At 42.3% G+C, this 20676-nt stretch overlaps 2 protein-coding genes and 1 non-coding gene across 14 annotated transcripts in view; 1 reads left to right on the forward strand and 2 right to left on the reverse strand.

Moving 5' to 3' along the window:
• The first annotated feature begins 2913 nt into the window (after window positions 1-2913).
• On the forward strand, window positions 2914-9334 carry LOC1280684 (fas apoptotic inhibitory molecule 1). Of its 2 annotated transcripts, none has more exons than XM_320546.5 (4): window positions 2914-3241; window positions 5102-5594; window positions 5697-5746; window positions 5824-9334. In XM_320546.5, the coding sequence occupies exons 2-4, from the start codon at window positions 5192-5194 to the stop codon at window positions 5986-5988; spliced, it is 618 nt and encodes a 205-aa protein (XP_320546.5). In that variant the 5' UTR covers window positions 2914-3241; window positions 5102-5191; the 3' UTR covers window positions 5989-9334. The 2 variants fall into 2 exon arrangements, with proteins under 2 accessions (XP_320546.5, XP_061518632.1); XM_061662648.1 differs by lacking the exon at window positions 2914-3241 and adding an exon at window positions 3284-4167.
• Trnas-cga (transfer RNA serine (anticodon CGA)) lies at window positions 3557-3638 on the reverse strand. The gene has a single exon. It is a non-coding gene; the product is annotated as a tRNA-Ser (tRNA).
• LOC1280683 (atypical protein kinase C) overlaps window positions 6071-20676 on the reverse strand; it is a 107008-nt gene continuing 92402 nt past the window's right edge. For 4 of the 11 annotated variants that reach the window (XM_061662643.1, XM_061662645.1, XM_061662640.1 and 1 more), the window contains 10 exons: window positions 19102-19187; window positions 18220-18378; window positions 17554-17738; window positions 17275-17481; window positions 16882-17192; window positions 16702-16802; window positions 16430-16624; window positions 12482-12597; window positions 12189-12315; window positions 6071-9942 (listed from right to left, as the gene is read on the reverse strand). In XM_061662643.1, the coding sequence (XP_061518627.1) occupies window positions 12228-12315; window positions 12482-12597; window positions 16430-16624; window positions 16702-16802; window positions 16882-17192; window positions 17275-17481; window positions 17554-17738; window positions 18220-18378; window positions 19102-19187 (1448 nt within the window). In that variant the 3' untranslated portion in view covers window positions 6071-9942; window positions 12189-12227. The other 7 variants (XM_061662646.1, XM_061662642.1, XM_061662637.1 and 4 more) reach the window with 5 other exon arrangements.

The raw sequence follows: 20676 nt of genomic DNA on the forward strand, positions 1-20676 counted from the left end.
CCATAATTACTGTGCGCCAGGCACCAGAGGGTTTTGCTCAACAAAGCGCATAACAAGCGGCTTTAAAATTTCCCCGTTTGCGCCAGCGTACGGATGCAGCTCTGGGGAAAGTTTGCTAAGGTTTCTTGTTTGTGCCTCTGCTCGTCGGTTGTTCGTCTTTTTGATCGGTCTGTTTTTATTGATTTATTGTTTATTGACATTTCACACCTTTCCCGAGTTTCCCGTCCTTCGGTTCGGTCTTTCCGATGGGAAAGTTGTTTCGAATATATATATTGTTGGGAAACAATAATTTAATAATATATTCGAGCTTTTTGAAATGTATTGGAAATGTGAGCCGTTTTGGAATAAAAATACTACAACAAACGATAATAATTTTACTATAAATTAGAGCTAAAGTAGTTTATTTCCATAATGTTATGTTCAAATTTTATCTATTTTATTATATTATATTTTTATCATATTTTAGTTTGAAGTTCAACAACTACATGTGTTGTATAAAAATGCACCTTTAAAGGTCTTTGGTTAACGTTAATTTTATACCGCAGCGTAAACGCCTAAAAGTATGCAATCGATGTACTCGTAGCTCCTCCCCCTTTTCTCATTGAACACAGTGGCACAGTGTCGAGCGAATGGACATAGAATAGAGAAGCTTTTAGGTACTTTCTTTTGATTTTGAATAAATATTGGACTCGTCATATTGAAAAGGCAATTGTGTTCGTAAGGCTGTGTGTCATTCTTTTCTATCAATGCTATCCTTGTATCATTCATTCCGAACTTCACGACACGACACCATCCAAAACCTTCGCCCACTTTCAACCGTGTTGTGAACGAGCTTCACATCACCATGTTCGACATGGTGTCCCTTCGATATGTCCTTCTTTATGCCCCAAGCATGGCTTCACCGTTCGACATTCGATTTATCAAGCCGTGCTGTGGTAAGAAGGATAGCTACACGAGCTATAAATCGCTCGTAATGATAATAAAAAAAAGCTCAACAGACAAAACCATTCCCGAATCGAAACTATTTCACAATTAACTTTTTGTCTTTACGCCCACCGCCTCCCTGCTGCTCCTAAATCAGTAAGCAGCAAAAAAGGCTTACGATACTGCTGTCTGGCAAGAGTTATGTCTTGGTTTTGTTTCATTTTCTTGCTGCTGTTACTACACATTGCTCACGATTGGGCCACGGCACGCGATGACATTCCTCGGGCGTGCCGCGCGAAAGGATAGTAGTAGCGTGCAACCGCAAAACGGTGGCCAAGGCAGTTGATGGTCCTTTTGCTGCTAGCATTAATGTTGGGAGCATGGCTTGTTTTCCTAAGCAAAAAAGGGAGAAGCTCCTATGCTTTAATCACGGCCACTGCTAGGGTAAATGTTTTAATTATTAACCGTTTTCTGTCATGAATGAGCTAATTAGGAAAGATGTTTTATTTCTTAATAATTTGTGTGTGCAGTTGAAGTCGAATTGCAACAACAAAAATGGTGTAGAAAGGTAAAACAAAGTAAAGCAACGTGAAAGGCAAGAAACAAATCGTCCTCGTTTGCTAAGCGCCTAAAGGTATGCTAAGTGTAACAAATTTTCACCAGACAGTAATACTTTAATGAAAGATATTCCAAATGATTAATTAAAGATAGAAAAAAGCACACTAAAAAATAAATGAATTCAACACATACGAGTTGACACTGATAAACATATAAATATTAATTCAAATTACATTAAATACAAAAAAATAACCTAGAACTTAACTAGAACCAAACGAAGAAAAGAGAAAACACTGTTTATATAAAGAAGCATAACATATTTTACAAAAATCAATAGAACGAATTAAATATTCTCTCAACCCCACACAACATATCAGCCAAGTTCAGGGTCTTCAACAGGACTATTCCATCGACACACACACACCTTGTGGCCTTCACCCTCTTTAGCTTTTTACATTGACTGCAATAACCATGGCAACGACGCAGTGACCACAACATTAAATTCACACCTTACCAATACACCAGAAAAATGTTGAAATTAGCAAAACAAAATTTGAAAAACTTAATGCAAAATATATAAAATTTAAAAATGAAATTCAGTTTCCAACAATCCCAATATGCAACTCTAAAAGAATCAACAAAAACTCCGCTTTCCGTTGACTGCATCAAACTGCAATCGTGTTGCAAAACATTGCACATGCCGAAATTTCACTTTCTTTCCTTCCTTTTTTTGTCTTCTTTCTCATTTCTCAGCCCACCCGTTGACCTAGAAAGGCTCGCATTCTTGCATATGTACTCGATTCCGTAACAACCAATACAAAACCGTTCAAACCTTCGGGCAGCGCCTCCCAAACGTTCCGAAATAAAGCTTCCAAAAATTCATCGTTTTACTTCCCCCGGGATAAGGGGGTGGGATGGTCCATGAGGGGGGCAAGGGAAGGGGTCATAGAACCATGATTTTATGCAGCTTTCGAAACGGGTATTAATAAATGTTAGGAAATACATTGGAAGGTTTGAGCCCACCACTGAGCGCATGGAGGAACAGTGTAGGACATAATTTAAATACCTTTGACTATATTTTGTTAAAACAAGTTGGGTTAGCATCTTATTCATTATATTTTATTTAGCATTTAATAACATTTATATAATATTTACAAAAAAATAATAATTTACATTCATTCAACTGTCGCAAATATATATCTCTCACTGTAAACTTCTACACTTTTCTAGCGCCGGTATTGCTTCGTGTCCTCTGCGCCCCCGTGACCCTAAACGTGCTGATAGTGGAATCGATCCTTGTGTTTTCATGCTGCCAAGTTGTGGTACTGCCACCCTCTCCCCCACCCACGAACCAAACACCGTTGCTGTGTCGATAGCTACCGACACTACCGCCATGCCATCGGCAACATCCTTTAACCAACCCCCCCGAGCACACCATCGTTTTATGTTTCCCTTCAAACCCGAAAAGGCTCTATAGCTTCCGGTGCGCGTTCGGGGGGAGGGTTCGATAAAGCAAAACACTCCAACCCCTCCCGGCGAGGCGGCGAGGGCTGAACACACAGGACCTCTTAAAACTCCACACTGGGCCACTACGCCACGTCAGTTGGTCGGTAGAACGCGTGAACAACAAACGTGTGTGTGCTGTGTTTCTCTTCGTGGCTTATTCGTTCACCCCGCGGAAAGGATTAGGTCTGACCAGTTTAGCATTTAAAGAGTTATTAAAGTTGCGTCGCGACAGTTTCGGTGCGACCCTTCGAAGGTACGGAAATAAATATGAGTGATGAATGAAGTTGAAGAGGAAAAATCGTGAGGGGGAAATTAATTAATCAAGATCGAGGTGTAAATAATAACAAAGCGCTTTGAACTTGAGCTTGAAAAGGAGCGGAATGTTGTGTTTTTAGTCGAAAAATAAAAGGGTCAACCTTAGGCAAGCAGTTACAGTTTTGATTAAATCAAATCAAACAAAACGATTGGATTAATACAAAACAGTGTATTTAGCAGTGTAATTGCAGAGAAGAGAAGTGGCCAACAAGAAACGATCAAGATTTGTGAAAAGAAAAAAGACTTTCGACACCGCAGCCGGTAGGATTCGAACCTACGCTCCCAGAGGGAATCTGATTTCGAGTCAGACGCCTTAACCACTCGGCCACGACTGCTTCGTGAAGGAGGCGGCGCTAAAAGCAGGTTTGCTCAATTACTACCAGCAAACGGTGGTGCGTCAACCAAAACGTTACGACCGTGATTGCGCGACTGGTGTGCGTGAAAAAATGATTAATTATTCACGACAGAGCGTGTAAATTGAATTGAATTGGTACCGTCGCCATACCATTAAATTGAATTAAGTCCGCACGGTTGCTATGTAAAGAAATATTTTTATAAATCTAATATCAACAACAGCGTGTCACTGTGCAAAAGCAAAACTGTGTATTGTAACATGCACAGAATTATATAAAAAAAAATAAAATTAAAAATTTTCGATTAACATGGAATTATATGACCCAAAATTCAGACCTATTTTACATATTTTAAATTGGAGACATGACAAACAAGATCGATTGGGCTTTGTGGGATGCCATTTGAACAGCACAAAATACATCGTCGGTATGAGATAAAGGGATGAAGCAGACATCATTTGGAGAGGATTTTTATAATCTGCTGATTTAGATGCTCTCCAATTATCCACAGGTATAAGTATCATTCATTTTAGTTCATCTCAAAGGCGAGAAAATTACTGGAATGGATTCATTATCGCGATCGTTCATCCTAATTAGTGCTTTCTCATATTTTGTACATCGCATCGCATATTTTACTGTAATCACATTCGAATTTGAATCTAATATAGGATGAAATGTGTCTTATAAGAAAATGAGAAACATTTCTCAATAAGAAAACATATTGCAGTTCATGAGTAATTTACTTCGTTCATGAGTAATTCAAACTGCAATACAAGCTCTTTAAGGCTATAACTTTCTATTGTAAATTGTTTTCCGTTAAATAAACACACAAACTCCTATTCATGAGCCTCAATGCTATCCATCCTTCACGACAAACAAAACACAAACAATCCTGTGTGCTGATTTATTCGTCACTCTAGACAACCATATGATATTGTTGGAATGCGTGCGTGTGCGCCCTTGCAATTGTAATAATTTTGCCCTTTCAACAACTGACATGGGCGCGAAAGCTTGCACACCCGTCGTCAGAACTCAAAGCAGTGCTTTTACTTTGGCACAGTGAGGAAGAATAATACAACCTCAAGTTTCGCTGGTTCGTTGCATTCGCTCATCGCCTTTGCCAACTACTAGCGTGAGCAGGATATTCAATCATCGACCACCGACAGCATGTTACACGTGGAGTGTGCACATTTATATCCCTGTCATGCAAGGTCGTTTTGCGTTTGGTGTACCTTTATTGTACACCACTATAACACCAGCTATAAAGTGCTCCAACACGGCACGATAAACAACGAACCTCGAAAGCCATGTAACCTTATGCAATCGAACATGTAAAATCGATTTAAAGGGCCACGTGCGTTTGTTTGCGTGACTTTTAAAAGGACCCTATGAAATAAAGTTTATAATTTTTAAACTGTATAGTTTGTTATCTTCTCCCACCACAGGGTAAAATGGCAACACTATAGTCTCCTTCTGCTCCTACGCCTTACAACAACTCGTTCAAAATAACGTTCTACACCCTGCTACCCTCCACGATGCTAAACAATGCCGACATCCTGTCGAACATTCCACCGCTCGGTGGTAAGGAGGGGGCGGCCGGCCCGCACCGCGAGGTGGTGGCCCGGTGGCGCGTCCCAATGTACGGCAAGGTGTACGAGATCGAGTTCGAGCACGGTACGGCCAGCGGCAAGCGGGTGCTGTGGATCGACAAGCAGGAAGTGTTCCGGCGCGACTGGATGTTCAAGCTGGTCGGCGAGGACATGTTCAAGCTGGAGGACAAGCGGTGCATCATACGGGTCGACCCGATGCCGGGCTTCCGGTACAGCTACTCCCTGTTCGTGGACGGCAAATCGTACGAGCAGTTCACGGAGAGCCAAGCGAAGGCGCTCAAAACGTGGGAAGCGAAGCTGGGCGATAACTTCTACCGGATTGTGCTTGGTGGGTGCGAGGCATTGAATGTTCTCCTACAACGAAATGCAAACAATAATAGAAAAGCATGAATTGATGGGATTGTTTTTTTGTTTTGTTTCTTTTTGGTAGAAAAAAATACACTCAACATCTACGTGAACGGGAAGCTTATCGAAGAGAATGTACGTACACCACTTTGTTGTTATGGGGCGTTCTTTCAATGTGAACCATTTGTTTGAACCGTTTGCTTCCATTCCAGGGAGAATTCGTTGACGGCGGAACTGACACAACGTTCCTGGAGGATGGCAACACGTTCGTGCTGAGTGCGCGAACCAGCGGCAACAAGCGGGAAGGCATCGTTCACCGACTGACAGTGAATGGTGCCGAAGTGTTCGATGCTGGTGGGGCGACTACGGCACTGTAAGCGGTAGCCGAACAAAGGAGAGCGAGAGCTTTCGGACGTTTTCACAACCATCGATCGATCACGCCGCCCCCGGCATAGAAGATTGATTTTATAATTTTTTATTTGAAATAGTTTCAATTTCAGCGATCCTTGTGTTTGTTGCTGTTCTTTTGTTTTGTTTTGTTTTTTTTTCTTTTAAGTTTAAGTTTTATTCCCTCGATACTGCCTGTTTCTCTTCTCCTGTGTTATTAGTGTGTGTGTGTGTTTCAGTTATAAGTTAATCGTATTTTTTGGGCTAAACAGGGTATGTTTTAAAGAAAAAAAAAAGAAAAAAACAAACACACACAATCTCATTCAGGGGAAGTTGAGATAAGAACGGGGAAGAAGAAGATGGTTGGATAAAAAGAAATACAAAAAAATACAAAAATTGCTGCTATAAAAAAAGAAACACACAGTAAACTATTTACCCTAAGTGCGCAAAAAGCAAAAATACTATTAAATACATCATGTATGTCGGATACTGAATCGGTTGTGTAGCTTTTTATATGTAATATAATATGTATGCATATCGTTGCTAGTAATAAAAGTAACTTATTAAAAACTAAACTTTGAAGAACAAGACAAAAAAATGCTGCTGCATGAGAATGGTAATGCGTCGTACTCGTTGAAAGAACGGAGCTAACCCCGACAGGAAATCATTTGTTAAATATGTAAGAAAAGTACAAGCGTAAGTACCTATTATGGAACGGAAAGTTAAAAAAAAAAGAACCAAATAAGTAACGAATGCAAATCAAAAACCCGTCTTACTACACATTTCACGTCGTCTCTAGGTCTCTCTTTGCTCGCTTTCTCTACCCTCTTTTGAGTGGGTCGTTTTCGCCTCACTTCTTTTACACCCTTCGCTGCTCGTGATCGGTTTATCTGGCGCTATCCATTAGCTTTCGTTTCTATTAGGCAGAGAAAAAAAAACACATTCTTTTACACAGATTTTGAGAAAAAAAAACAATGACGATTCAAAAATCGTACGTATTATCACCAACAACAATTATATCAAAATACGGCAAACCTTTGTCTCAGTTTGGTTGCGTTGCAGCAAAACGTTGCTCTCCTTTGGAGGGGGTAGGAGAGCCGTTTTTAAAACAAGTCACGATAAATATTCAGGCTCTGTCAGCTCTTTGTTACGAACACGAAATAGGGAATACAGTCAATAGGATTTTTAATAACAATTCGCATTGGAAGGACGTAACCGATACACCGATTTGCTGCTCTTTTATCTAATTCGAGTTCGCTGTTTTTTTTTTTGCAATGCAAAACAATTAACAAACGGGGAAGTATAACTACAACACTCATTAAAAACAATCAGGATTTACAGTTGGAACCAACACTGCTGCAAAGTGCCAAAGAGCCCTTCAAGAGAAATACTTTTGCTTTCTGCTTATCTCCTCATACTTTATATCCTTATATCAGTGAGTTTTGCATTTTTTTCTTTTAAATGTGTTTTTTTTTTGCTTTTCCTTTTTCTCTTCTGTTTTGTTTGCAGTGCGTTTTTTTTTCTACTACGAATTTTGGATTTTTGTTTGTTTGCTTGCTTTTTATATCTGTGTTGCATTCATTTCAATAATTTTTGCTATCATATACTGCCATCATACAGGGAACTCATGTACAAAAAACGGGCACAACTACTACAATACGACGAACGCTGCTGGCTGCTTCACCCGCCAACACACCAGTACCATACCGGAATAGGATCGAGCTGTTTCGTTTCCCTCCCCTCTTTTACATTCTCTCTCGTGAGCAGCAGTTCGTGTGAATCTGAACATTACTCTGCAGCCTGCACTATTACATGCTTTCAACGCATTTTCTTTTAATTTTGTCTAAAATTTTTAAAATTTTCTTCTTTCCTTTCCTTAATGCATTTTGCCTTTACGAAGGATAATTAGTAGTTAGCTGCTCCTGCACGCACGCCGCTGTTAGCCGATGTTATGTTTCTCCATCCTACACTGCGTGTGTGTCCTGCTTTCTCTCATTCTCATTCCTTCTTTCTCTTCTTAGCGCCCTTTTTGTTATAGTAATTCTTAATAGTAAATTTGTTACCTAAACACCCCCGTTTCTAGCTTGTGGCTTCACTTCAGCTTCTACACCTCACAGATAACACCATTCTCGCTGAGCAGCGCGCTTGTTAGCTGTGCTTTGAATCAATTTTGATTTTTCAACCCATTTTCTTTATGCCCTCATAAGCATCATCTGTTCACCTTTATCACACCTTTGTTTTCTGTTTTTCTCTCTTCTCTTTAATCAACATTAACCGCACATTAACGATCAATTGCTGGAGCCGTGGTGTGTGTTTATGTATGTGTGTTTGTTTGTTTGTTTGTTTGTATTTTGTCTGTGTGTTTGGTTACCATTCTACTACTTTTGTTAACGATACTGTGCAATTGTGTATAACTTTTGTTTTGCTTTTTGTTTTTTGTTTTTATCATTTGTAACATGCTTCTGATTTGTTATTTTAACTATTCTCGTTTATAATAAGTGGTTAATGCTCGTTCGCAGTAGTCATGCACTTTCTCCGCGAAAAACAAAACCGAACACGAATCGCATTTGCATCGGAGAAAGAGAGTGTGAGGAAGAAAGAGAAACAAAACGCCTGCACGTGGAAATGTTGCCAACACGCGCTACTAATAATCGCAAACTTGGCGCAAGGAGTAGCGGAATCATTAAATTGTTTGTTTGTTTGTTTGTTTTTCTCTATTCCATCGTCGTTTATCGCAAAACCTCCTATAATTCTACATAGCAATTGTGATTTTATTCGTTACTTCTTCCTTTTGTTTGTTCTTTGTTTTTTGCAATACAATGATGCACAAGGGCGACTGTTTGATTTAGTATGGGGGGGTTCATGTTTTGAATTTGAAACTCTCTTTTACGTTTGTATGATAAGTTCTTGTTAAATATGTTTAGTGTCCATAGTCTGCTAGAGGTTTTAGTGTTTTGTTTCTGCTGCTTTTCCGCTTCCATTCTGGGCTTGTGTTATTCTAGAACAAGGTTTTTCTTTTTCCTTTTAGTCACGGATCATGCATTCGTGTTCGTTTCATCACTGCTCGCACTCCGTTTCCGTTGTAGTTTCACTTTTTTTTGTTACTCATACTTCTTCCTATCTTTCTTTGCAGCGAAAACACTTCAATGTAATACAAATACAAAATACAAAGCATAGATAATAAACGTTACAAAATGGGACTGTGATTTAGGTTAACGACATCGGTATGGTTGCAGAAATGGATAGTACAGAGAGATAAAGAGAGAGAAAGAGAGAGAGAGAGAGAGAGAGAGAGAGAGAGAGAGAGAAAAGGAAGGAAATGATACGCACTTCCTCTAAGCGTCATCGAACCAGCGCGCTTGCGTTTGTGTTTCATCAGCAATCAGTTTTGCTGCTACTATGTTTCATTATCTTATTCATTAGCTGTATTTCTTCAACTACTAATTTATGAATGGAATGTTTTCTAGCTTCCCTTGCGCATCATGCAAACACGCACACATAGACACTTCTCAGACCACAAAAAAATCAACTCTTTCTCTCATTTTGACCGCAAAACCAAATAATCCGGATCTATTTTTCATCTCCCGCGCAAAGTACTCAAAAAATATAAGAACGCGATTTTAGCTAACTCCTAAAAATCAAACACATCGCTGAAGTAATTCCTGTTCTCGTGGTTAAGGTTGCGCAGTGATTCTGTCGGTTTAGTACAGTGTCACACAGAGGGTTGCTTCTGCTCCGGTAGTCGCTGTCATCACTGTGCCGTCGTTCTCACTCAGCTAAGAGTTTGCAGATTGGTTGCACGGAGAGGGCTACAACGCTTGTGGCTAGTTCAATGGAAGGCAAAACATGTGCTGCAGCAAACTCTTCGATGGTGGCGGAGGTAATTGAAGGATGCTTAGCTCATCCACAACGGAATCGTAATCGCTAGAATCGTCACCGTATAGCTGCAAGCAGAATGGAGCAGGATAAAACGGAGAATCATATTAGTTTCCAGGGGGCTTTAATGCATGTTACGATTTCGATAAAAAGGAATAGAGAGAGATAACGCGAGAGATAGAGGAGCGAGAGAGATAGTGTACGCATATTGGGTGAGGATTTAAAGTTACTGTAACTTCCAGTGGGCATATATTGATAGGTAATCTGGGGCTGTAGTAACTGTGATAACAGCAACGAATAGAACGCGTAAATCAAAACAGCAGACAAGCTCTCCATTGTGACATGGAAGATAATTAAACGTAAGGTTAAAGTTTGCTAGAACGTGAACAGGTGCTTGCTGCAGTAAATCCTAAGTAAAACACAAACAATAAAGGAAGGCGTTTGTTTTTGTTCAACATAAAATCAACGTTCAGGTGCAAAAGAGTAACACATTCACACGGCTGAGCAAATACACATGAGAAAATTAAATGAAAGCCAATTAAACTTTGAGATTAACCACTTTAATCATGTCTCAGCATAGGCGTGAGAGGAGCAAGATGATGACATGCAACGATTAACAGTAACAATAAGTAGGAAAACACGTTCACAAAGTGCCAAGCAATGAGAGGTAGCTTTAACTGATGCCGTAAACCAATAGCTGAAAGTATAGATTTTAGTTCGTACATTTAAATAATTTAAATAAAATCAGCTGAAAGCTACGCCTCACAAACGAAGCCATTGTCATAAGCCACAAACGAGCAAATGTCTGACATTGGTGGCGCGACCGGCATAGCTGAATGGTGTGGCCTAGGCGATGACAAATGAGCATCATTCGCTTCTGTAGTGGAAACACTTACTTTGAACGTGTCGTGTGTGAGTGTGTCTGTGCATGTATCACTACTCGTCATTTACTATGCAAACTAATCCCATCTCTCGGTCAAACTGTTTCGATTACATTGTTCGTTGTTGAGAGAGACGGTGTGGCGACAAAACGTAAAGGAAAAATCGTAAACATATTATTATACAAAACAGACTTCACAACACTTTCGAGTTGATTTCCCCCGGAGGGGCACATCGATAGAACCAATGATCATAATGTGTAATGCACGCTTAAACAAAAATGAACGATTGAAGATGAGAAAAACTATCTAGCAGTACAACAAACACAATAAAACTCTCTGATGTCCTACCAACGTGTGACACTAAAACAGTAATTTGAGTAATAAGTAAAGAGAGAGAGAGAGAGAAATAGAATCGTTTATGAGATAGAGTCGAAGCGGTTGAACAACACACTGGTGGTGACACGAAAAAGTGGTTAGTGAAGTCAACACAATTTTTAAAACAACTTTAAAACTGCAAGCTAAACGGTTTTGTATTGAAGCTACAGGGCATTCCATGGCTGAAATGTGAGCACTACTTACTCGTAGTAGCAGTAGTAGTAGTAGTAGTAGTGGTAGTAGTAGCTATCTTTATCAGTCAGTCAAACGAAAAGCTTCGAGATGGTTGGTTTTACAATTCAAATTGTTTTTCTTCTAAGATTTAGAACCTTCTTCTAATGTAACTAGTGTAGCACACTTTAACGCAAAATTGTATAGAAGCTTTGAAAATTTGTTCAGCTTTGCGATTGTTGCTGGTTGGTTGGTGAGATTCCGCTTCAGCAGATTCCGTTCTGCGCTAGCTAGTGTACCGAAATGATTCTGATTTTCTCTGCACTCAAAACTACCGGAACATAAAGTTGGTGTTGGAAGGAGGGTTTTGGAAGTGGTGAGATGATGATGGCAGTGGTTGAACGGTGGTTGATGATGATGTAAGATGAAACAACACACCGGAGAGAAGTGAAGAGAAATAGAGAGAATGAAAAAAAAGAAGAAGAGACAAACACGGAGAAAGTAAACGACACACAGCAGGGAACGGTGACACAACACAAGTGAAAGCCACCACAAACTGCATGTTGATTGATTGCAGCATTTTTGTATGTGGCACACCCCCCGAGTTGAGCGGGGGACGCTTTGTACACTAAAACAAAAACCTATTTGTGTGTGAGTGTTTGTTTGTAAAATAAAAGACTTTTTTCCTTCTCTCAATCAATCTCATTAGTGACCTCACGGTGAAAAAGGATGTGTTTGTGCAATTATCGGTATGAACCGTATTCTGACCGGATTGGCGTCTCTCTGGTGCACGGATGGTGTAAACTAAAACAGATCAATTGTTTTTTGTGTGGTGGTGGACCAACGGGCATGAGACGAGCGCCGAGCTAGCCGGGCGCAACACATACCTGCATGTTGTACGGATGCAGCTCGCAGGATGCGTGATGTCAAACGCAGTCTTCCAACGACATCAGCAACGGGTTCACATACTCGAATCCTTCGAACTCGGATTGATCGATCTTGTCGATGACGCGACTAAAACGAGAATAAAAAGATGCCGATTAGATTACGAACGTTTCACAGTCAGCTTAACCTCAGAACGGCATTATATAGCGATCCTCAAAAGCAAGCCGAGGGAGGACACGTTGCTGGATCCTCCGGGGTTTGTTCGCTCGTCGCGCTCTACAACGAAAATACTCACTCATCGTCCGGCGTTAGGTGGACCGGTTCGTCGGTGAACTCAGGCGGGAAGTTGGCCAAATCGCGATCGGAGTCTAGCCGCGGGCGGAACGGTGGCGTAATTTGCTTTTGCTCGAGCTACCCTCCGGCCGAAAAAGCCACCGCACAGAAACAGATGCATTAAAGAACACGGGAGCGGGGGAGGGTAGAAGAAGAATGGCAAACACGGGCATGGTAAATAAAGAAAAAATGAAACGAAACAAGAAATGGAAACATTCCAACGAAATTAGAAAAAGGAAAGCAAGTAAACAAATCAATAAAGCATAATGTCATGAAATAAGCACGCGCACATACACACACACTCAGTCCGGGGAAATTGGGAGGGTTTTATACATCGTCAGAAGGGAAAACGTAAACATTTTTATCGTAGGTCAAAAATCGATCTTCCAAACAATGGATTGAAGACAGAGCGAGAGGATAATTATGGCAAGCACTGTGCACTACCAAGGGAATGTATGCAATAGTACTAGAACATTACAGGACGGACACAACAATCAGATATGATGAGACACACATAACACTCAAAGAAAATACTCATAGGATATTTGTTATCGGTACTACAAGTTATACAAATATTAAATTAATTCTTTTGTATCAATATATTATAATTATTGTATTATTTGTGGCATTATGCAGCAGTGACAACAATATTCAACTAAAGGTAAAATTAAACATATCGTGTTATTTACAATAATTAAAGGTAAGTCAAATCAACATTCTATTTTAAAGGAATTACATAAACATAAACGAATTTCACATAAACATGCATCAAAAGCATAAATAGGACACATTCTCGAGGCAGTGAGGCAGTGACATGATGTTTCCACCACACCATATGTCCCAAAGGCTCATAAAAGTGTGCCATCGGCTATGAAGGTCTATAGGTCCGTCGAATGAAGCAAACGTTAAAGCTATACGTTATTTATCCCTCCAAAATTCCTATCAGGACGCCCCACGACGTATTGCTGCTGCTGAGGAACGCTTGCTGCTGCCCGGAGGATCCGGTAACGTGATCCTTTACTTGATTTTTTGTTAATCTGTCCTGCAACCGCGTTACAAACTTACGGATCGTCGGGTGTCAGGTCGGCCGGTTCACGCGTAAACTGCGGATCGAAGTGACAGGTTATGTCCTGATCGCACCCATCGAATGAGGGAATGTACGGTGGTGTCACTTCCTTTTGAGCCAGCTGCAATAATGCCGCCGCAGTTCGCAAAGACGCGCGCCCACGATTGGTGTTGAATGTTCGAGCGAGAGTGAGCGAAAGGCACGAGGAGAGCAGTAAACCAGCAGCAAACACGGTACACACGGAAGGTAAGCGAAAAGCATTACAGTTAAGGGTTTTGGTTAGTTAGGGTTAGGTATTACGGTAAACATATGGCGTCATTAGCTGTATTTTACATTATGTAGTAACGATTTAATGTACAATTTCCTTTAATAATTTTCAAGTAATAAGAAAAGGTTTGATGTTCCGTCTTGAGGGAAGATAACAAATACTGAGTGTAAGCTACTAATGGTGTACACTACTGTATGAGGTATGATTGAGTGATACAGTGTTAGTTAATATGTAGAGAGGATTGATTGTAAACAAAACGGAAACAAAACTAAAATGTATAAATAAATAAATAAAACCCTCCGAAGTGAACCAGATTTCTCCGCTAGGATAAATCCTAAACTACACTACCGGCGTTATCCTTGCCTGTTTTCGTATCACCAGATCCAATTAAATGCTTTTCCCTCCGAAACCACCCCCTAGAGCGGTGCGGTTGCGGTTTTGGTGGCAACGACGATAAGCTAGTTATGCTAGAGAGCTGCTCACAGAATAGAAAAAGGCAACACACACACATACACTACCCCATAGCAATATAAATAGCCTGCCATAATCCAATTATATGTGCGCTCCTTTTCGACATTTGCGGTTAGACGTTATGGCCGTCTAGCGCAAAAAGGGAGTTTCCGCTTATTTTATTCCTTTCTACCTTCCTGTGCAAAATCCTACGCATACACTAGCACCACCGCAGGGCAAGATTCAGTTGACGGTTCAGCCGGTTGCCCCTACAAGAAGCGGTGGGCGGTAGATGAACGCACCCGTCCTTGATTTTCTCGGTACGCGCGAAAATAACAAAATTAATAACGTACGCGCGCGCGGCGCCATAAGCTATTGCATGGCGTGGTGCGCTACCACCGCTGCTACTAATGCTGTATTACGGTGTGTGTGTTTGTGTGTCTGTGCGTATCAAAATACCCTCTTCCATTAGCGACAACAATCAACACTAATGGTGGGCACTTTGGATATTTTTTCGCACAAGATTGAACCACAACTGTCGCGCGTTTGTCCTTTTCAAAACTGGGGACAGATTATTTTTTAAGCTAATCTCTTCTCTCTCAGCCTTTTACTACCAGACACCTTTGTCGGAACGGTTAATGTATTTTGAATTTTCAAGAAAATTGTAAAAGCTTTTTGCATTCCCATTTTATGATCTATCAACCCTTATCATTTCACGCAACATGAGCAAAATATTTCGACGTTTTACATTAACCCATATGTGGCGTCCAATTTATGTTGTTTGCAATCATTTCAAAATGCAATAATCTCTTTGTTTCAACTAGTGCAATCATGTGAAGTAATCTTTTCATCTTTTAATCATTTAACAAACAACATTCTGGTCCTATCGCCTATTTTTTCTACTAAAAAGTCAACCCCATTCATATGATGGATGGATTCTGCTGCTTAAACACACGCAAAAAGCGTCACCCCGAAGCATCCACCGTACAAAGCTGCTTCCTACAAATGGGTGACAAATCCACCAGCATTCACAAACCAACCCATCCATGCGTCATTTGGTCGGATGTTCAATTAAAAATGCATCCATAACCGGTAAGTCAACACACAACACACGGGATGAGAGGTTATATTTAATATCACAACCGCAAATCCCTTTACATCACACGACAAACCGCATCGGGGTATCGTGTATGAGGAAGAGAGGGGGGTTTCGAGGTTTGGGAGGGATTAAAATTGCCCAGATTTACCCATCACCCGCCCAGTAACCCCTTTCCTTTTTGGCCCTCCTTTTGCACCTTTTCCACATCATGGGAATAACATTAAACGGGTATATCTGTATCACGGTCCCCAGATGGTGACTCTCGGCCCATCGGACGTGATACTACTGATAGGAATTTGTTTTAAGTTCGTGTGTCGATGAAAAATAAATTCACCTCGCATTCACCATCGGTTGGATTTTATCGTTTTTCTTTTCGCTCTACCGCCCGCCTGCAGATACCCGGCGGGCGAGGGGGTGGAAAGATACCTGCGTCCCGGCGATAAATAAGAAAATGTCGGAAATTGACTGCTTAATGGGCGAAAATGGTGTGAATATTAATGAGTGGAAGGTAATGGAAAATTGGCAAATAAACCTTCTCTCGCTTGTTCCTGTTTTTGTTCCTCGCTTTTTTTACACTTAACTTTCAATTGAAATCAATAAATATATAAATGTGAACAAAAAAAACCATAAACCAGAGCGCGGGATGAATTGAAATGATTTAAACATAAAGAAACGATCAACTGTAAACCACACGACTGCGTAGGAAAGACAAGGAATGAAACAGAGGTGGTGTACCAACGAATGATAACGTGCACATGAAATGATGGAATGTCAAATGAGTGGAGGAATTGTACTACTAGTATCCGCTGTCAATCCAATTGTTGGGAAGTTCCCGGTTTTGTCTGTCTGCTGTTTGTCCATTCTTTTGTTCCCCTTTTTTGTGTAAATAAGTTGCAAGTCTGGTATGTAAAATTAATAAATAACTGTATGTACTGTCCAAAAATTGTCTCCCTGCCGTAAAAAAAAACTCTCTCACACACACGTGCGCACCGGAAATGCTTTCCGCACGCAACACCCCTATACATACCATCTCCCAGTCAATGCTCTTGAAGAACGAATGATTCATAATGTCCAGGAAGGCGGAGTCGCGATTGCAGCCCAAACGGTCGGCCGGATTTTTGTTCAGGAAACCTTTCAGCACGGATGCTGCCTTCACGCTCAGCGAGCGCGGTATACGGATCGTCTTCTCCAGAATCACCTGGAACAGATAGTCTTCGGTGTTCTGCGGTAGAGCGGAGAAGAAAAGGGCGCGTTAAAGTTTAGCGGGGTGATCGTCGTTCGTGTCGCCTGAAAGTGTACCTGATCCGGGTTCTCGGAAGCACCAGCAATGTCGAACGGACTGCGCCCGGCCAGCATCTCGTACAGCAACACACCCAGCGCCCACCAATCGACGGAAAAGCCTGCAAAACAAGGGCACACACACATTACCGTAGTTATATTTATCACTTTCTCTTCGCAAACTTTGCCCGCCCCGCGTACCGTAGTCCTCTCCGCGCAATATTTCCGGCGCGATGTAGTTGGGCGTTCCGCAGAACGTGGACGTCGTGTCGCCCGGTCTGATGCCCTCCTTGCACATGCCGTAATCGGTCAGCTTGATGTGGCCCTCGTGGTCGAGCAGCACGTTGTCCAGCTTCAAATCGCGGTAGATGATGCCCTTTTCGTGCAGGAAGTTGAGTGCGAGACTGATCTCGGCCGCGTAGAAGCGGGCGTGCTCCTCGGGCAAGCGGCGCTGCCGCTGCATGTGAAACATCAGATCTCCACCACGCACAAACTCAATCACGAAGAACAGCCTGCAAAATAGACAAAATAAGAAAGGTCAGAATAAAATTCCATTTTTTGGGGGGTGGGATATTGTGGCAGTTTGCATCTTACCGCGATGGCGTCTGGAAGCACGAATGTAAACCAACCAGGAACGGATGGTTCGAAGCGGTCTCGAAGACGTGTTTCTCCGTCTGCACCCAGTCAATGTCCTCGTCGTCCGTCACGAGCGCCTTCTTGATTACCTTCATCGCGTAAATACGGCGCGTCTTCTTCAGCTCCACCATCAATACCTTTGCGTAGCTGCCACGGCCGATCACTCTGTACAATGGGGGAAAGTAGTAAAGCATTAAACAGAGAGACCTGCATTGAATCTTCGCTCGGTCTACTTACCGGATCAGTTCGAAATCGTTCAGCGAGTACTGCCGCTGGGTGACGGGTTCCAGCGTTTCCTCCACGTTGTCATTCACCTCGACCGGTACCTGGTCGCAGCCGTCGCCCGAGTGCAGCTCGGACGGATAGTCCAACGGAGCCTGAATGACGTCACCGGTACTCGATTCATCATTCGGGTCATGGTGCTGGAAGAAATGAAGCGCAGAAATAAATCTTAATAGCATTCTAGCAAACGTTGGACAGTATCGCGCACCGAACATCCCGATGGTGGACGAATGAAGAGGGCGGGCGGTCAAGTGTTAATGCATACAGGTGAGCCCGGTGAATTTAATTTAATTTCCAGCTCACCGCAAACGTGTAAGTATGGCTCTCTAGAGCATTTATATAGCTTTTTTTCGCTTTTTTGTGTTTTCAGTTCTCTCATCGTCTACGAAGAAGCCCGTACAGATATAATTCAAAGAGAACTCGTACATGACCCGAAAGAGGGGAGAAATCCCCACACTACTCCGACCATAAAATGGAAAGCTTTAACGACTTTTACCAACCCAGTAGTGGAAGTGTATCAGAGTGTGTGAAAAAAACGCTGGTTGGTGGTCCTTTTTTATGCCCAGGCACCATATGTAGATCTCGCCCACACTCGCCACTCACAAAACAGGTCATACTTACATCGCGCTCCTTGAAGACTGGTTCGACATGCTCGTTGCTACACGGTTTATTGCCAAGCTTGTGGCACTTTTTGTGCACCAGCAGCTTACACTGGATGCACTTGAATCCCTGCCGGCCCAGACCCCAGATACGGTCGTGGCAAAAGGCGCAGAAGGCTTTCTGTGGATGAGAGAGAGAGAGAGAGAGAGAGAGAGAGAGAGAAAAAAGCACACGTTACAGGTAAGAGAACATGCAAAATAGTACAGTACACATACTGAGGGAAGGAAGAGGATAGGAACAGATGGACTAACGGTCGGCAAAAAGGTTGAAAAACTCTGCTGGCCGCTTTTGTGGCACACGAAGGATAAAAATTAAATTTGACGGCTTTAAATTAACGGACTAATGAGGTTTCCTTGCTACCTTTCCCGTGCCTCCATACACCTTTTTCGCGGTACCGACCCCGGCAGGATGTATACACATCCAGGGCACAAGGGAGGAAAAATCATGTCGGGAATTTTTTTTTTGCTCTTCTTGCCCATTTTGTTCCTGCTCGTTAAATTTCATCTTCTGCGCCGTTATCGGCACGCGTGCACATAAACTCACACACACACCGCGCGCTCAACATTAACCGTGCAAAGTCTAATGAAGAAAATTCAATAGTCTGCAACGGGGAGCGCTTTTCTCGGTTCTTTGGCTTCGTCTTTTTCTTCGAACGAGATATAGGCAGCAAGCGACAGCACAGCCAGTAGTATCGAGCTGAAGCCTCCTGATGATAGGATTAAGGTGACCGGGTAACAGCATTTGCCTTCTCGCGGCGCAGTCGGTGTGTGTGTTCGATGGAAGTCAGCAAGGGGAAAGGATTTGGTGTGAGGCTGTGCATACACAACTACTACTGCTACTTACTCGATTGAATCGCTTCGCTTGGAAGATGTGTCCATTTATCCGGTACAGCTTGCGCCATCTTCTGGCTCCTCTTCGGTAGATGCTACCTGCAGAAACGGGAAAAATAAAAGATAGGAGAACGGTGTTAGAAAGTCGATTTGCTGCTGCTGCTGGTGCATAATAATGTGCATAAAATTACACATTAATGTGCCTTTCTGACGGTTTGTACCGCGATAAGGGAGTGGTGATTAAATAAGAAAACAATATTGCTACACGTGGCAGGTTAGCTGTAAGTCCTTGAAGAAAGATCTGGAACGATGAGTTCCGCAAAATTCTTGTTAAATAATGCTCCCTCTTTACCTTACACAAACACGTTGATGTGTGCTTCGTGACGGTTCAATTCCAGTGAATTGATGTCAGCTCTGCATGCTCTGCTTCGTGCATCGCAACGTTAGGTAGAAGACAGCAATCGTAGCCACGTACTCGCGACGGGGGGTTCCACAAAGTTTTTCCCCGCCTGGTTCCACAAAAACCTGGTATGCTTCCAAAAGTTGTAACAACCGCTTTGGTGCACCGCTGGAATATTACAGCATCCGCCGCAGAAACCGGTGAGCACAACAACATAAACAGCGCTGGTCTCGGACGGTCTGCGTGTGTACCCATCCATCGTCGGGAGCGCTCTGCAGAGAAGCTAATATTTGCTTTTTGAGCAGATTTTGCTGGAATTATGTACACACTCACACACACGTGCACACGTGCAGGATGCGTAATAAAATTGGATTCGGCCACGCATCCGTTACCGTTGATGGTGGGACGGATACTCCGACGGCAACGTTACTTAACGACCGCCAGGCAGCCAGCCACAGGAGCGCAACAGGCCGGCAACAGAGTGTGGACTTCGAAAGGATGCTTAAAAGGTGGCTGGTTGTTAGAGCTACCCGTTAAGTGAATTGAAATGGGAAAGCTTTTTGGCGTCCTGCTCATTGTTGCCAGATGCCTTTACGATAGGCACGACAACTTTCTGAAGGCGTATGCATTGGGATATGAAACAAAAAACTGGCATAAGCATATTGCATTACTCTAGATTAAATTACTACATCCGCTCTTAACCATAACCCAAAGGAAATACTAACAAACTATGTTCCATTTAAGTCAAGCTAGGCCACACTATATACCTGCAATGCAAAATTCCAAGACATTAAATCTCTTCACTTCATCTCATTTAACATATTTCGCTTGAGCTAGGACCCAAACGATTCTTCCAATGAAGCTTGGAACTCCAACACCACACTGCCTCCATCATACCGACCGCTTACATTCACTTACATCTGGTAAATCCAATAAACGCAAACTAGTCGGGCTCCGCAATCCGCCTGGCTCTTGAAGAAGGGAGTTGGAGATACTCCACGCCACTCACACTTTTCCAGGACGCGGTCAGACTTACGTCCAGTGCGCTCTATCAACACCAACCCCCTGCTGTTTAGCGGTTGAGGTGAGTACAACATCCAAGGATGCAGCAACAATAATTGCAAAAAGCCTTTCCCGTCTGGGAGAAGGTACATACCAAACCCGGCGGCTTAAGGCGTAAGGCGAGCC

Source organism: Anopheles gambiae, chromosome 3 (genome assembly GCF_943734735.2).
Source record: "Anopheles gambiae chromosome 3, idAnoGambNW_F1_1, whole genome shotgun sequence".
Taxonomy (NCBI): Eukaryota; Metazoa; Arthropoda; class Insecta; order Diptera; family Culicidae; genus Anopheles; species Anopheles gambiae.

Coding starts and splice junctions, on each gene's coding strand:
- LOC1280684 (XM_320546.5), top strand. CDS start 5,192: ATGCTAAACAATGCCGACATCCTGTCGAACATTCCACCGCTCGGTGGT. Junction 5,595..5,696: donor CTTCTACCGGATTGTGCTTG/GTGGGTGCGAGG, acceptor TCTTTTTGGTAG/AAAAAAATACACTCAACATC. Junction 5,747..5,823: donor GGAAGCTTATCGAAGAGAAT/GTACGTACACCA, acceptor CTTCCATTCCAG/GGAGAATTCGTTGACGGCGG.